The sequence below is a fragment of the Saccopteryx leptura genome, chromosome 3 (genome assembly GCF_036850995.1).
Source record: "Saccopteryx leptura isolate mSacLep1 chromosome 3, mSacLep1_pri_phased_curated, whole genome shotgun sequence".
In the NCBI taxonomy this organism is placed as follows: domain Eukaryota; kingdom Metazoa; phylum Chordata; class Mammalia; order Chiroptera; family Emballonuridae; genus Saccopteryx; species Saccopteryx leptura.
Window position 1 is genome coordinate 219,563,558 of NC_089505.1, and position 16,349 is coordinate 219,579,906.

General features: G+C 41.0%; 1 protein-coding gene across 7 annotated transcripts in view; it reads right to left on the bottom strand.

Annotated features, from left to right (window-relative positions):
- Positions 1-16,349, bottom strand: part of AFF3 (ALF transcription elongation factor 3) — a 729,890-nt gene that overhangs the window by 587,146 nt on the left and 126,395 nt on the right. For 3 of the 7 annotated variants that reach the window (XM_066377560.1, XM_066377559.1, XM_066377558.1), the window contains exons 2-5: positions 5,987-6,061; positions 3,596-3,716; positions 1,953-2,265; positions 1,411-1,796 (exon numbers count right to left, since the gene is read on the bottom strand). In XM_066377560.1, coding sequence (XP_066233657.1) covers positions 1,411-1,796; positions 1,953-2,265; positions 3,596-3,716; positions 5,987-6,061 — 895 coding nt within the window. Of the gene's footprint in view, positions 1-1,410; positions 2,266-3,595; positions 3,717-5,986; positions 6,062-16,349 lie in introns of all 7 variants that reach the window. The other 4 variants (XM_066377556.1, XM_066377555.1, XM_066377554.1 and 1 more) reach the window with 2 other exon arrangements.

Consider the following 16,349-nt stretch of genomic DNA (forward strand, 5'->3'; position numbering starts at 1 on the left):
TTACAGGTCATTTGATAACAAAAATAAAAAATTTGATAAATTCAATTTTGTAAGATGGTATCCATGTGTGTTTCCTACAAACTTTTAAAAACATAAATGCTTGTAGAAGTTAATTTTTTGTTTCCATTAATTCTTAATGAACACTTTCTGAGAGTCATCATAAATGAATTATCAAAAGATGTTACCAGTTACTGGTATATATGCCATTTAATTTCCTCATTAGAACCTGTGTAAACATCTCAAAGTAAAATGTGTGTGTGTGTGTGTGTGTGTGTGTGTGTGTGTGTGTTCTCTAAGGGTAACATGTTGATCTCCCACTCAGTGCACACTGCTTTCTGAGGTGATAGCCCAGAAATGGTTAAGCTTAGCATGGTCAGACGCTTAAGAAGACATGGCAAATAATATGCTTCATTTGGTTATTAAATCAAATTAAGATACGAATAATATTCTGGCCACAATGTTACTCCATCTTAAAAAGAATACGTCAAAAAAATAAATAAAAAACTTGCACACTTCCTAAGTGCAACATTCCAGAAGTTACATTTTATTTCAGCCATTGTACCATATCACAGCAAAACAAAAACATGTGTAGTCATACTTCTTATCCATGTGCTCTTGCCAACTGTCATCTATTAGAAATATAGCACAAGATGTACTTCTTGAAAACAAAACTCCATCTTCCACTCAGATTTCTGTTCAAGTTACTAGTCATGGCCTCTTTGCTATTTCTGTGACTATGTAATTGCTTGTTTTAAATTCTAATGTTCCATATATCCAATCTTCGCATTTGAATAAAGTCAAAGTGCAAACCAGAGAATCTGAACTGAAACGGAGTCCTTACTTTATTAACACCAGTGAACCTGAATCTTAAATATTATAATATAGATAGGACTTTTGATACATTTGAATATTTACCATAATCAGCATTGATTCATTTAACAGTTGCTTTTAAAATCATTCTGAGGTTTACATTGTAAAGCTTGTCCTGGAACTTTTCAAAACTGACCAAAATGTTAAATATCTGAACTCTTACATAAACATTAACCCCTTTACATAATATAAATAATAGCTTGAAAAAATTTTGTTTTTAGTAGCTAATATGTCCATCGAAACTGGTTTGTTTACAAGATATCCCTTGAACTACAGTATATTAAAGGAGACATTCCTTCCTGAACTAACAGAGACACACACACAACTACATGTGTTGGAACTTAAAAAAGTCTGACTATGATCAAGTTTAGATTTTAAAAGGAAGCATTATTTCTGTGTACATTCTCCCTCTTGGACTGCTACAAATCCCAGCACATGAAGTCAGTCACACACTGAAATAAAGAAGCATGGGAGCTGAATTCACAACTGGCAGTCAGAGGACTACTCAGATGCACATAAGTATAATGAGAAAAGACTCACCTCCACTTGTTTTGGGATGCTGAACTTGGCAAGCTTGGTCTTGGCTCTGGTGGACTCTGGCTTGGTGGCCGGGGCTCCCCTGTACGACGCGCAGTGAACGCTTGTTTCAGTAGACGACTTAAGCTTGGGAGATTCATCAGGAGCCTGATCTTGGCCATCCATTGGCCGCACATATGCAGTTGGTTTCTGCTGGACCAGGCTGGGTTTTGAAGCCAGGGATGGAGGAAAGTTCTGAACACAGTGTCCACTGCCGCTGTGCTTGGCTGCCATTGCAGGTGGTCTGTCCTGGGTCGGAAGACCCACCTCTACATTGCACCCTTGTTTGCCCCGTGGCTGCTGTCTGCCAACACCATCACCAAGCAAGGTCCTGAGAGAGCCCTGTTGTGCTGAGTTGGAAGAGGAGGAGGAAGAAGAGGAGGAAGAAGAGGAGGAAGAAGAGGAAGGTGAGGATGAGGGGCTTGACACACAGTGGTTAGGTTCTTTATTATGGTTCTTTGGATTAGCAGATCTGTTCAAATCAATCAACCTGTGTCCACGCTTACTTGCTTTCTGTTGGCCATCCGGTGGTGGGTGCCCAGCCTTCTGCCAGCCCATGGTGCCCCTCTTACTCTGCTGCACGGGGACAGCTGCTGGTGTAGAAGATGTAGTGCTGCAGACAGGTGAAGGCTGGGGCTGGGCTCTTGAATCTGCAACAAAATGTTCATCAATCTTGTTCACAGGAGCCTGAGGAACCCCAGGTTTGGGAACACCAACGAGATGACTCTGATTAGATCTATCAGTTAAAAAGTCTTTCATTTCATCATAATTGCCTAAAGTATTCTGAATCCGGTTGGAGAGTTCATCCCCCTTGTTAGTCTGGAAAAAGAAAAACACACCCTGTTGTTAGAGACAATGAAACACGTCAAATAATGGAGAGGTGCCTTTATTGACTACAGAGCCCACGTTGCCACATGCAGAAGGCAAGCCAGCCAAGAGATGACATTAAAATCGTCATTTTGGCCCTGGCCGGTTGGCTCAGCGGTAGAGCGTCAGCCTGGCGTGCGGGGGACCTGGGTTCGATTCCCGGCCAGGGCACATAGGAGAAGCGCCCATTTGCTTCTCCACCCCTCCCTCCTTCCTCTCTGTCTCTCCTTCCCCTCCACAGCCAAGGCTCCATTGGAGAAAAGATGGCCCAGGCGCTGGGGATGGCTCCTTGGCCTCTGCCCCAGGCGCTAGAGTGGCTCTGGTCGCGGCAGAGCGACGCCCCGGAGGGGCAGAGCATCGCCCCCTGGTGGGCAGAGCGTCACCCCTGGTGGGCGTGCCGGGTGGATCCCGGTCGGGCGCATGCGGGAGTCTGTCTGACTGTCTCTCCCCATTTCCAGCTTCAGGAAAAAAAAAAAAAAAATCGTCATTTCTAGAGATGTCTGCCAGCTCTCTGCATCCCACCAGCCCCAGGAAGCTAGGAGGGAAACACAAGCTGCACTACTGCAGAGGCCTGCGATGGTCCAGAGTGCGGCTCTCAAGGAATGGACTGCCCTTAACTGTTTGTAGTCCCATTGGAAGCTACCCTTGAAAATTCAGATTTGGCTCCAACCATTCTCTTTCCAATTTCTAAATATGTAATTACTCATGAGAAACTCAAGAGCGACAGGCAAAAGAAGTCAGAGTGAAGTTTAAAATGAACATGGAGCTACATATGCAAAAAGCTGCAAGCCTACACTACACACAGCTCCATGCATCCTCATATACCAGTGACACCTAGGGTGATCCGCCATTTTGGAAGAGCAGTTATATTTCTGGCCCTTAGTATAAAAGAAAACCAATCCAATAGTTTCTTTCTTATTAGTCCTACCAGGTAACCCTGATACCAGCATAATCTATGTGTGACAGAGATGTAACTCAGTCTCCTTGAATAGTGTTTGTTCCCTAATACCTTAGAAAACATAACAAATGGCAATGACTTTGAAAAATCAATGCAGAGATGAAGTTTATATTATTGATAAAAATGATAACAAGTAGATCTCAATATTGACACCAAGATTTGTGGGGGAAGACCCCAATCTTAATGGCTGGGTTGTCTTCCCTAGGCTGAATAGGCAGAAAACTAACTGGAGTTTGACTGGTCAACTATTCTGGTCAAGACTACAGCCCGGAGCTTAGAGGTACCAACAAGTGAGGGTGGAGATGAATAACAAAAGCCATCTACCTTGTAGGGTTCACTGAAGAGGGAATAACTGGAATTAAATGTGCCATCATCCTGCTGAGTTTCCTGATTTCTCCTTTCTCGTTCTTTCCTCCGTAACACATTTCTATCTGGTTCATACACACTGCATCAGGAGAAAGAAAAGAGAATAACCACACACAAAATTAAAGACTAAAGTCAGTCTGACTTTCACCCAAGTGCAGAAGTCTGGTTCATGGACAAATGATGATGATAACAAGAGCATGGATCAGATTAAAGCTAGTGTAATCAAGCAGTACGGGCTCAGGTGTCTGATAATTACATTCTTCAAAAGGAATAAAATCCTTCAGACAAATTCCAACCAGTACTAGACCTCTCTGCCTGATAAGTGAAAGAGGAAATGTCTAAGCAACTTTGACAGAAGACTGAAAGTAATCTTAAGGCAGACAGTAATTATTGCACTGTGTAAATAGAAATTATGAGCACATTTCCTCTTATGACATAGTCTTCGAGTGTTATATGGGAATGCTCCTGTGCTTGCCTTTCTTTCTTTTTTCTCTTTTTGGCATGGCTATGTTTCCGTAGTGATTCTTTCATTAAATAGCTCCCCAAAGAGCTGTTAAAACTCCACGCTGCAGTGGCTTTCACAGTTATGAGCCTTCTTCTGATCTCTGTTAATCAGTCAAGTCGTCAAACGAGGACTGAATCAATTCTTCCTTTTGATATATTTGACACTATCACTCCTCCTAACTATGAAAAATGTGCCAAGAGGAAGGGGTACAGACAACGAAGGGGGAGAATGGAAAGTGAATTATGGTGTGTCATCAAGGAACTCGGTCTTTTGTTGAATAAAATTAATATCTCTTCTCCTAAAATGCAATTATGAAGTGACCAGACACCAAATAACTGGGAGGACTAAGGAAGAAATAGTGTTCTTTCCCCTTATTAAGGAGAAAATAAAGGACCTAATTCAACTAATAGTAAGGAAGTGACCTGTTTTGTTAAAGAAGAAAACACATTTGTTTTGTTTTTCAGTTCACTAGATAAAAACACGTGGCCTCAGTGTAGACATAGAACTAACACTACCAACTGTAAAGAACCTATACATCCCTCAAAATGAGCACTGTCTTCGATTCCTAGCAGAAGCATTTGTGACCTTATTATCATTTTGCTCAAAGCTTCCACTTGGTCTAGTGCAGCCAGACACCCACACTGGGAGCAGGACCACTACCTACTGACTGTGGTTCTACCCTAACCACCAACATGAATATGGAAGCAATCAAATTCCAGTGTCTTTATTACAGAACAGAGATGTTTCATGGTGCTAGTGTAAAGCTTAAACATGAAGGTAGTCTGTAAAAAGGGCTTCGGAATGGCTTTCAGTGACCAAATCCAATGTACTGCTATTAAATGCTGTTAATGTTGAAAGAATCTTACAAAAATAATGTGTTTTTTGTTTTTGTTTTTTAAGCTAATTTGTTATCTTAAGTAAAAGAATAATTGTATTACCTAGTTGTAGATTGCACAAATAATCACAAAATAAACATTGCTTATCTGCCCTGCTCTGCCCATATGGCTGCTCTCTCCTTGGTAAAGCTAAAAATGCTCCCAGCAAGGCTATGAGAACACCTAAGTCACTGCATTGACATTTAAGAGTAGGAAATGTTAAAAAAAAAAAAAAAAAAAAAAAAAAGAACATGTAGCCTATTAGCATTTTAATTCATCCTTACTACATTATCCCAAATTATTAGATTTGGGAGTCCAACCAGTGACCTTCAGATAGCAAGACCGCAGCCACAGCCTAACCAGCTTAGAGGCACACAACTCCAACATTGCCGTCACTGAGAAGTCTCTGGGTGGCCATAGTGATACAAATGGCAGAAGGGAGTCACGAAGTGGAAATGACCTCTCATTCATAGAACCAGGCTTCTAGTTCAAAGGAGAGAACATGACTGCCTTGTCCTGCTTGTGGACATTCACAGTGTGAAGCCCCAGCTTTCATGAACCTTGTATGGATTTCCAATGGAGACTTCTCTCAGAACATATGGCTCAGGATGTGGACGGACATGAAGTGGGCTTTAACCAAGAGAAGAATTCTAGTTTCACTATGAACTTGCTAACTTTGGACCAATACCAGCATTTGCAGTGGGAGGGGGGGAGTAAAAAAGCTTGCATTGCATGCATCCCACTTCTTCCCCTCGTCAGTATGTGCAGACACCTGTGCAGCCCCTACTGTGCCCAACTCCATGCACAGGGACTTCCATAAACATGCTTGCCGCCCTCAGCCAGGTCAAGCCATCCAAACACATAAGACTGGTGTGATGTACAACGTGACTTTATGTAACATGGAACAGACAGATGATCATTTAGGATGATTCTGGGGTTCTGAGAAGGCCCCCAAGCACATAATAGTACCTCCTGCATCGGCTGGCCGATGACTGAAATTCCACCACTAGAGAGTCATTCCTCTGGTTTAAGATGTCTTCACCCCTGTAAGAAACGTAGACACCACAAGAAGGGACAACATTTAAACTTGAACAGTCTTTGCATGTTAGTGTGCATGAACTTGTCTGCTTTATTCCCCCAAAGGTGGGGGTGGGGGGAGGAGAAGGGGTCCAAGCACGAGGCATGACAAAAAAAGGGAAGGGCAATGTGGAGTGTAGCAATGAAAACAAATTTATAAATCCCACCTATTTTGCAATGTGGCTTATATGTTTAAGACAAAGGCATCACAATAAAAGTCAAAATCAATTGGCAAATATCAGACTCACTGCATTTCCAGGGTCAGTAGTAAGGATCACTTCTGGATATAGAGAAGCTGGAGGTGAGGAGGAAGCTGCTCCTCCTTAACAAAACTTGTCTCACACCCCAACCCCTTTAAGCTTGAAGATAACCAAAAGCACCCTGAGATACAGACCACTGCTAACTAAAGTTCTCTAACGAGGTCCTGCCTGTATACCCAGCCTAAGGTTTCTAATACTAAAGGGGACTTAAAACACCCTCAGGACCACCTACACATACTACACTAATAGAAATGGCCATCTCTTATAGAACCACCATAATGCTTGTGTCATGTGGTACCCTCCACACCAGCAGATAAAACCAAAATGACCGTCATCCCCCTTTTCCAGATGAGAGCAACCATTCTTGAACACATTCCTTTCCAGATATACCTCGTATCCTTCCTTGGTAGGCAACCCTGTAGTCTCCACTAAGCATTCAGTTCTTCCCAACAAATCCATACCTTATCCTTAACTAGAACCACAACTCCTACTTGTCAAGTCAGGCCTAGGAAGCTAAAATGCCACCTGCCTAAAGCAAATGTCATTACAAGAGAAAGTCTGACCTTGCTATCTCCCATCTCTCCCTAAGCATCTGAACTTTGATCTCTTCTACCAACACTAAATGTTTTGACTCATAAAGACAATAGCTTCTTGAAAAAAATTCCACTAATCACTGATGAAATCTGGGCAGGTATTCACAATCCTGAAGAATGCCTTTCTCTGTCACCATTAAAACTCAGCCCTCTTCCTGTCCTCTGCCATTCAAGCACTGTGAGGATCATGCCATGTGCTTTATAAGCAAAGGAACCTTTCCCATGACAGGCTCAGTCAGGTCAGCTTCCCTGGAGGGTGAAACTGTAGAAAGTCCTGAATCCTGGCATGCAGATATATACACTAGACTCAGTAAAAGCCTTGCGTTCAGAGCTAGGTTTCTTTGTTAGTAACATATGGTAATTCCTATCATCTGTAAGGCTGTTCTTGATTTCTGTGAAAATTACAAGAACCATACTCCTCAAATATATGTCACTAAATGAAATGTATTTATTTATTTTGCATAAAAGTGGAAGCAGCCAACTGCTATAATATTATTACTGCAGATGTATAACATTCCAGAAAATGAAGCTTTTTAATCATCTCTTTAAAAAAACACTTATTTTTAGACTTTAAATAAAATAGCCTAAAAAACTGTAGTAAAGCGGCAAGATGGTGCTGGAGTAGATGTATCTTCCAACTTCCACCTCCCAGAACCAAAGTGGATTACAACTTAAATTTTAAGAACTATCATCTGGAAAAACCAACTTTGGGATAAACCAAGAGGAATCTATAACCAAAGATCACCAAAGAAGCCACACTGAGACTGCTAGGAAAAGCAGAAATGTGGAAAGGGTTGCCCGCTCCCAGGAGCTAGCGGCAGCCCAGAGGGACTCGCGTGGCAGAAGGGGAGTTTCCCAAAGAAGAGAGGGTCCTGGGCCCCAGGACCGAAGCCCCAACTTGCATCCCCAGAGCCTAGAAGAGGCGTATGAACAGTATTTAGCTGCGAAACAAGCCAGGATACTGTTTGCGAGAAAGTCACAGATTTCTCAGAATCAGGATTCATCTTAAAGGGACCACACAGAAAACCTCTTTCACAACCACTCACCCAGGACTCTGGGGGATGGGGAGAGATGAGAGGACCAGAATAGCAGGAAGAGAGTGTAATCTAGGAGACACAGGGAGAAACACTTTGAAGGACAGCCACTCTAACCCCTGGACTGAGTCATTACCCAAATCTAAAGTGAATCTTTTTCCTGGAACCAGCAATACCAGCAAAGGGAAGCAAGTCACCAAACAGAAGCTCTCCTGCTGCAAAGAATCAGAGTCAGAGCAAAGAATTGCTTAGAAGGAGGGAGCCATCAGGGATACAGTATTGAGTGCTGAGGTCTGAGCTACATCACCAGCCCCACACTGCTGGCTCGCTGGAGGGCGGGCAGCTGCAGGACACGGGAGTACAGTCCTGTCAAGGCAGGAGGAAGCTGGGGCCGGCCACCACCGCGGCCGTGGCTGCAGTCAGGGCACACAAGCGCAGTCCCGCCCACAAGGGTGGAAGCCAGGGGCCGGCCACAGCTGTGGACTGGGCATGAGTGCAGTCCCACCCACAAAGGCAGAAGCCAACGACTGGCTGTGGCTGAGGACGGGCCACACAAAAGCGGTCCAACCCATGGCTTTGGGCTGGGCATGCAAGAGCGGGCCCACCAGCAGTCAGCCCACAAGGGCAAGGTGGAAACTGGAAAACCGGCTGAGGCTTGCAGCTAGTCACAAGAATGCACCTCCACCCACAGGGCCGAATCTTGAGGCCCTGGCACCCGAGCACATTCCCACCCATGGTGGCAGAGCGGAGGCCGGGGCTGGCCAGGTCTTGCAGACCGGAGGCGCGTGAGCGCAGTTGGGCCGGCAAATGCTGGGCAGAAGTGACAGTGACCACAGTGGTGGGCTGGCACCGGCAAGGCCAAGCCCGAATGTCCGAGGCGGCGGCAGAGGAGGTGGCGGGCCTATAGAAAGACCACACCTAGGGAACACAGAGGCGACACTCATTGAGCTCCTGTGGCCACACCCTTCTTACACACAGACAAAATGGGAAGGCAGAGAAATGCAACCCAAATGAATCAACAAGAGAAATCCCCAGAAATAGATCTGAATGAGATGGAAAAAAACAAATTACCAAATGCAGAGTTTAAAATAATGATTGTTAGGATGCTCAAAGATCTTAGAGAAATAATGGATAGACATAATAAGCACCTAAGTAAAGAGAAAGCAAGTATCAAAGAGGACATTGAAATAATAAAAAGGAACCAGTCAGAAATGACAAATACAATATCAGAAATGAAGACCACACTGGAATGAATTAAAAGCAGGATGGATAAAGCTGAGGATAGAATCAGCTAGAAAGAAGACAAGATAAACGAAAGCACGGAAGCAGAGCAGCAAAAAGAAAAGAGGCTCAAAAAGTCTGAGGAAACTCTAAGAGAAATCTGTGACAACATGAACAGAAACAACATCCGCATCATAGGGACTCCTGAAGGAGAAGAGAAAGATCAAGCGATAGAGAATCTGATTGAAAAAATCATAGCTGAAAACTTCCCTAAATTGATGAAGAAAAAAGTCACACAAGTTCAAGAAGCACAGAGAGTCTCATTAAGGATGAATCCAAAGAGGCCCAAACCAAGACACATCATAATTAAAATTAAAAAAAATTAAGAGATAAAGAAAGAATACTAAAAGCTGTAAGAGAAGAGCAGTCAATTACCTACAGAGAAGCCCCCATAAAGATAACATCTGACTTCTCAACAAAAACATTAAAGGCCAGAAGGGAATGGAAAGAAATATTCAAAGTAATGCAAAACAAGAGCCTACAACCAAGACTTCTCTATCCAGCAAGGCTAAGGCTATCATTTAAAATTGAAGGAGAAATAAAAAGCTTCCTGGACAAAAAAAAAAAAAAAACAACTCAAGGAATTCATTACAACCAAACAAATGTGACAAGAAATGTTAAGGGGTCTGTTGTAAACAGAACAAAGGGGGAGAAATCTAGTAAAAGAGGAACATAACTTTAAAGAATAAAATGGCAATAAACAACTACATATCAATAATAACCTTAAATGTAAATGGATTAAATGCTCCAATCAAAAGACATAGGGTAGCTGCGTGGATAAGAAAACAGGACCCACTCATATGCTATCTAAAAGAGACACACCTCAAAACAAAAGATACACATAAACTGAAAGTAAAGGAATGGAAAAAAATATTTCATGCAAATGAAAATTTAAAACGCTGGGGTAGCAATACTTATATCTGACAAAATAGACTTTAAAACAAAGGCTATAGTAAGGGAAGAAGAAGGTCACTACATAATGATAAAGGGAGCGATCCAACAGGAAGAGATAACCATTATAAATATCTACGCACCTAATATAGGAACACCTAAATATATAAAGCAGATTTTGATAGACCTAAAGAGCAAAATCAAAAGCAATACTATATAGTAGGGAATTTCAATACCCCACTAACAGTACTGGATAGATCCTCAAGAAAGAAAATTAACAAAGAAACAGAAGACTTAAAGGACACACTAGATCAACTCGATTTAATAGATATCTTCAGAAACTTTCACTCTAAAGCAACAAAATATACATTCTTTTCAAGTGCTTATGGTATATTCTCTATGAAAGACAACATGTTAGGACACAAAACAAGTCTCAATAAATTTAAGGAGACTGAAATCATATCAAGTATCTTCTCGGATCACAATGGCATGAAATTAGAAATCAACTACAATAGAAAAACTGAAAGACACTCAAACACTTGGAAAATAAATAATAAGTTATTAAATAACAATGGGTTAACAATGAGATCAAGGAAGAAATAAAAAATTTCCTTGAAACAAATGAAAACTAACATAAAACAACTCAAAATTTATGGGACACAGCATAAACAGTCCTGAGAGGGAAGTTCATAGCATTATGAGCATACCTTCAGAAGCTAGAAAAGCTCAAATAAACAACTTAATCCTGCATCTAAAAGAACTAGAAAAAGAACGGCAAGTAAAACCCAGAGGAAGTAGAAGGAAGAAAATAATAAAGATCAGAGCGGAAATAAATGACATAGAGGCTAAAGAAACAATACAGAGGATGAATAAAACCAAGAGCTGGTTCTTTGAAAAGGTAAACAAGATTGATGAACCTTTAACCAGTCTCACCAAGAAAAAAAGAGTGAGGACTCAAGTAAATAAAATTATAAATGAGAGAGGAGAAATAACAACCGACACAACAGAAATACAAAGCATTGTAAGAAAATACTATGAAGAACTGAATGCCATAAAATTAGACAACCTAGGCAAAATGGACAAATTCCTCGAAACATATAATCTTTCAAAAATCAATATAGAAGAATCAGAAAACCTAAACAGACCGATTTCATCAAATGAGATTGAAACAGTTATCAAAAAACTCCCAGCAAACAAAAGTCCTGGGCTAGATGGCTTCACACGCAAATTTTACCAAATATTCAAAGAAGAACTAACTCTTATCCTTCTCAAGCTATTTCAAAAAATTCAAGAGGAGGGAACACTTCCAAGCTCCTTTTATAAGGCAAGCATAATACTGATTCCAAAACCAGGGAAAGACACTACACTACAAAGAAAGAAAACTATAGACCAATATCCCTGATGAACTTAGATGCTAAAATTCTCAACAAAATATTAGCAAATCTAATCCAGCAATACATGAAAAAAATCATCCATCATGATCAGGTGGGATTTATTCTGAGGAGACAAGGCTGGTACAATATTCGCAAATCAATCAATGTGATTCAACATATAAACAAAAGAAAGGATAAAAATCACATTATAATATCAATAGATGCAGAAAAAGCATTTGATAAAATCCACACCCATTTATGATCAAAGCTCTCAGCAAAGTGGGGATACAGGGATCATACCTCAACATGATAAAGGCCATCTATAACAAACCCAAAGCCAACATCATAATCAATGGACAAAAATTAAAAGAAATCCCCTTAAGATCAGGATACAAGGCCGGGGTGCCCCCTTTTACCACTCTTATTCAACATAGTTCTGGAAGTCCTAGCCACAGCAATCAGACAAAAAGAAGGGATAAAAGGCATCCAAATTGGAAAAGAAGAAGTACAACTATCATTATTTCCTGATGATATGATACTGTACATAGAAAACCCTAAAGTCTCAGTCAAAAAACTACTAGACCTGATAAATGAATTCAGCAAGGTGGCAGGATATAAAATTAATATTCAGAAATCAGTGGCATTTTTATACACTAACAATGGACTTTCTGAAAGAGAAATTAAGAAAACAATCCCCTTCACTATTGCAGCAAATAATGTAAGTTACCTGAGAGTAAATTTAACCAAAGAGGTTAAAGACTTGTACTCGGAAAATTATAAAACATTGATAAAAGGAAATCAAGGAAGAAACAAACAAGTGGAAGCATATACTGTGTTCAAGGATAGGAAGAATAAATATCATTAAAATGTCTATATTGCCCAAAGCAATCTATAAATTCAATGCAATTCCTATTAAAATACCAATGACATACTTCAAAGATATAGAACAAATATTCCAAAAATTTATATGGAATCAAAAAAGAACACGAAGAGCCTCAGCAATTCTGAAAAAGAAGAATAAAGTGGGTGGTATCACACTTCCTGATATCAAGTTATACTACAAGGCCATTGTACTCAAAACAGCCTGGTACTGGCATAAGAACAAGCATACAGAGCAATGGAACAGAACAGAGAACCCAGAAATAAACCCAGAATTGATATTTGATAAAGGAAGTAACAGCATACAATGGAGTAAGGACAGTCTCTTTAACAAATGGTGTTGGGAAAATTGGACAGGTACTTTCAAAAAAATAAAACTGGATCACCAAGTTACACCACTCACAAAAATAAACTCAAAATGTATAAAAGACTTAAATGTAAGTTGTGAAATCATAAACATCTTGGAAGAAAACATAGGCAGTAAACTCTCTGATATCTCTCATAGCAATATTTTTGCTGATTTATCTCCATGGGCAAGTGAAATAAAGGACAGGATGAACAAATGGGACTATATGAAACTAAAAAGCTTTTGCACAGCAAAAGACAACATTAACAAAATAAAAAGACAACCCACACAATGGGAGAATATATTCACCTATATGTCTGATAAAGGGTTAATAACCAAAATTTATAAAGAACTTGTAAAACTCAACACCAGGAAGGTAAACAATCCAATCAAAAAATGGACAAAAGAAATGAATAGACACTTTTCCAAAGAGGACATACAGTGGCCAATAGGCATATGAAAAAATGTTCAACATCACTAATCATTAGAGAAATGCAAGTTAAAACCACAATGAGGTACCACCTCACACCTGTCAGAATGGCGCTCATTAACAAAACAACACATAATAAGAGCTGTCGAGGATGTGGAGAAAAGGGAACCCTCCTGCACTGCTGGTGGGAATGCAGATTGGTGCAGCCTCTGTGGAAAACAGTATGGAGATTCCTCAAAAAATTAAAAACGGAACTGCCCTTTGACTCAGCCACCCCACTTTTAGGAATATATCCTATAAATACCAAATGACTAATTCAAAAGAAGAAATGCACCCCCATGTTTATTGCAGCATTGTTCACAATAACCAAGATCGGTAAATAGCCCAAGTGTCCTTCAGTGGACGAGTGGATTAAAAAGCTGTGGTACATATACACAATAGGGACATGAAAAAGAAGGAAATCTTACCTTTTGCGACAACATGGATGGACCTGGAAACTATCATGCTAAGTGAAATAAGCCAGGCAGAGAAAGAAAAATATCATATGATGTCACTCATTTGAGGAATCCAATGAACAATGTGAACTGAGCAACCAACGGAATAGAGGCAGAGGCGGGATCAATGGGACCAGAGGGAAAGTGGAAGAGAAGATGGGATCAGAGAAGGGAAAGAGATTAGTGAAATTAGATATACATAACACAGCATTACAGAGAGCAGGACAGCAAATCCTGGAGGGAAGGGGGGAAACCACTCGGGGAAGTGGGCAGAGGGGGAGGTGAGGGGAACACGTGGGTGGGGGGAGATATATTCGGTGGGACACTTAAATCTATGTAAATACAATAAATTAAAATCATGAATTAAAGAAAAAACTGTAGTAATATCTTTCTACTCATTTCCTATCGACTTGTTTTTAACCTACAAACTAAGGTCTGTTGGAGGGCTTAAGCAGAAGTCAATTGTGCTAGTTAAGCAGGAACAGATGTCCAACATGAGCTTATCGTCATTTCCAAAATTAATGTATTCTTGATCATATGGAACTGTATGAAACTAAGTAACAGTAATACCTTTGATCCTGATGGCTTCTCCTTTCCGATGAGTTCAAAACATGTCACACATCTGTCCCTTAATTATCCTTACAATGTCCCTTGGAAAAAGACAGGGATAGTAGATATTGCTAGATTAATTTTTTTTTTAAGATCAAGGAACTTAGGATAAAAGTTTGATCGTTAAAACGATGTCATAAAGAAGACACTGTATTAAAGAACAACAATGTCCAACGTCCTTTCTTCCTGTCTGTCCTGGGAAGGAGAGCTGCCCATGAGCCATGTGCCGGCCACACTTGCTACACACTGATGTCTACCAACCCAGTGTTGATAAATAGTGACGTGAGCCCCACAGCCACAAAACAAAACAAGCAAAGCAAAGGGAAGCTATTCCTCATGCACAAAGAACTTTTAAAAGGAAAATTCTGAAATAAAGGCTAGGCTATTATAATTTTCTGTACTCCCTAAACAAAAAACCAAAATCAGTCTCCCTCCACAACACTCACACATGTATCATAGAATAAGTCAGATAGTATCATCACCTTTTTCATCAAATCTGATCCATTCATCAGCCTGCTCCAATCTTGGCCCAGGCTGCCCTACCGGAGGGAAGGATTCTGGAGCCCATTCAGCCCCACCCTGCTGAGCCCCAGGGCTGACCTGGCTGATTCAGCTGGCCACAGGGGATGGACAGCTCTCCTCCCTCCAGTGCTGATCTGCATGCAGCCCCTTAAAATATGAACACTTGCTCTGAGCAAACTGCACCTGCCATGAAGGAGGCTTTCAGCCAAGGGTATATACCTTTAGCTATACTACTTGACTAGAATTATCAAATGGTTTTATCCTTTAAAAAATAATTATCCTACTTAGTAGCATATCACCAGGGTTGGGAATCTAGAAACAAGTGAATTCAAGGAGAAGATAATGAACACCTCTAACCTATTTCTGAGGAAAGTTATCATGTTTAAAAAATATTGCCCTCTTCAAATAGCAAATAGAACTACAATTCACTTTAGCCCCAAAGCATTTTCTGAATGCCACAGTATTAAATGCTAGGGAGACAATTAGGGCTGTGACCAGCCTGTGCTGCTGCTGAGAAGCTGGCAGTCTTGGGGTAAGTGGGAGGAGGGGAAGGAGAGGGGGAAGGAGGGAGGAGGGGTCCATTCTACTCAGACAATGTTGACAGCATGTCGTCAGGAGCACAGGGAATCAGAATTGCTTCCTGCAAGTGATCACCTTTGAGCTGAGTCTTGAGGAAAGAGCAGGTGGAGGAAAGGGATGGAGAAAAAGCAGGCCTTAAAATTTCAGGTATATAAATCACTATTAAGCGCCCTTTGAGAACATTCAGAGAAGGAGACGTCTGCCCTCCGCATACCATCTTATTTCCTTAAACAGCAATTCTCTTTCTTTGATTTGCTCCACTGCTGACCTGTCATTACCACCTCACCTACATCATAAGTTTATCTGATTCCTTTCTGAAAGCAGGTGTGGTGTGGAGGTAGTAAGTGAAAAAATCTTTTACAATTTGCATCAGGCCTGGCCTTGAATGGCTTGGATCATAGAGGAGACATCTTTTCAGTCGTGGGTCATTTACAGTCCAGGGACAACAGCTAACCTGTCCCTGAGGTGTAGACGAGTGGCCACAAGGGCAAACAGGAAGAAGGAAAAGAACTATGTGGAGAGAAGAACATTGCCTGGAAACTCTCCCGCTCTTCAGAAACTATAATTAAAGAAACTTAATCAAACACTGCAAAATTATAACAATCGCTTTCAATTTAATGAGTCAGCTAATTACCACACCTGTTATTTACAAAGCAAATGATAAAAGATCAGTAACCCTTTCTTAAGTCAGAGTAAAGCAAAGCTGTTGAAGTATACTTGCAAGTCCTCTCCTCAGTCTCCAGACAGAGCTGGTGAACTGAGAGGCAGAAAGGGGGTCAGGGAGTGAGGAGGTGACGGAAGCAAGTCAGGCAGAGAGAAGGTGGGGTTGGAATCGGAGCTTGGAAAAAAGGCAAGGATCCTCCTCCCTTCAAGACCCTGAGTTGTAGCCACGGTGCTGATAGCAGTGGTGAAAGTAGTGGTCATGAAAGCAGTGAAAGCTGGAAGTGGTTCAAGATCTGCTGAG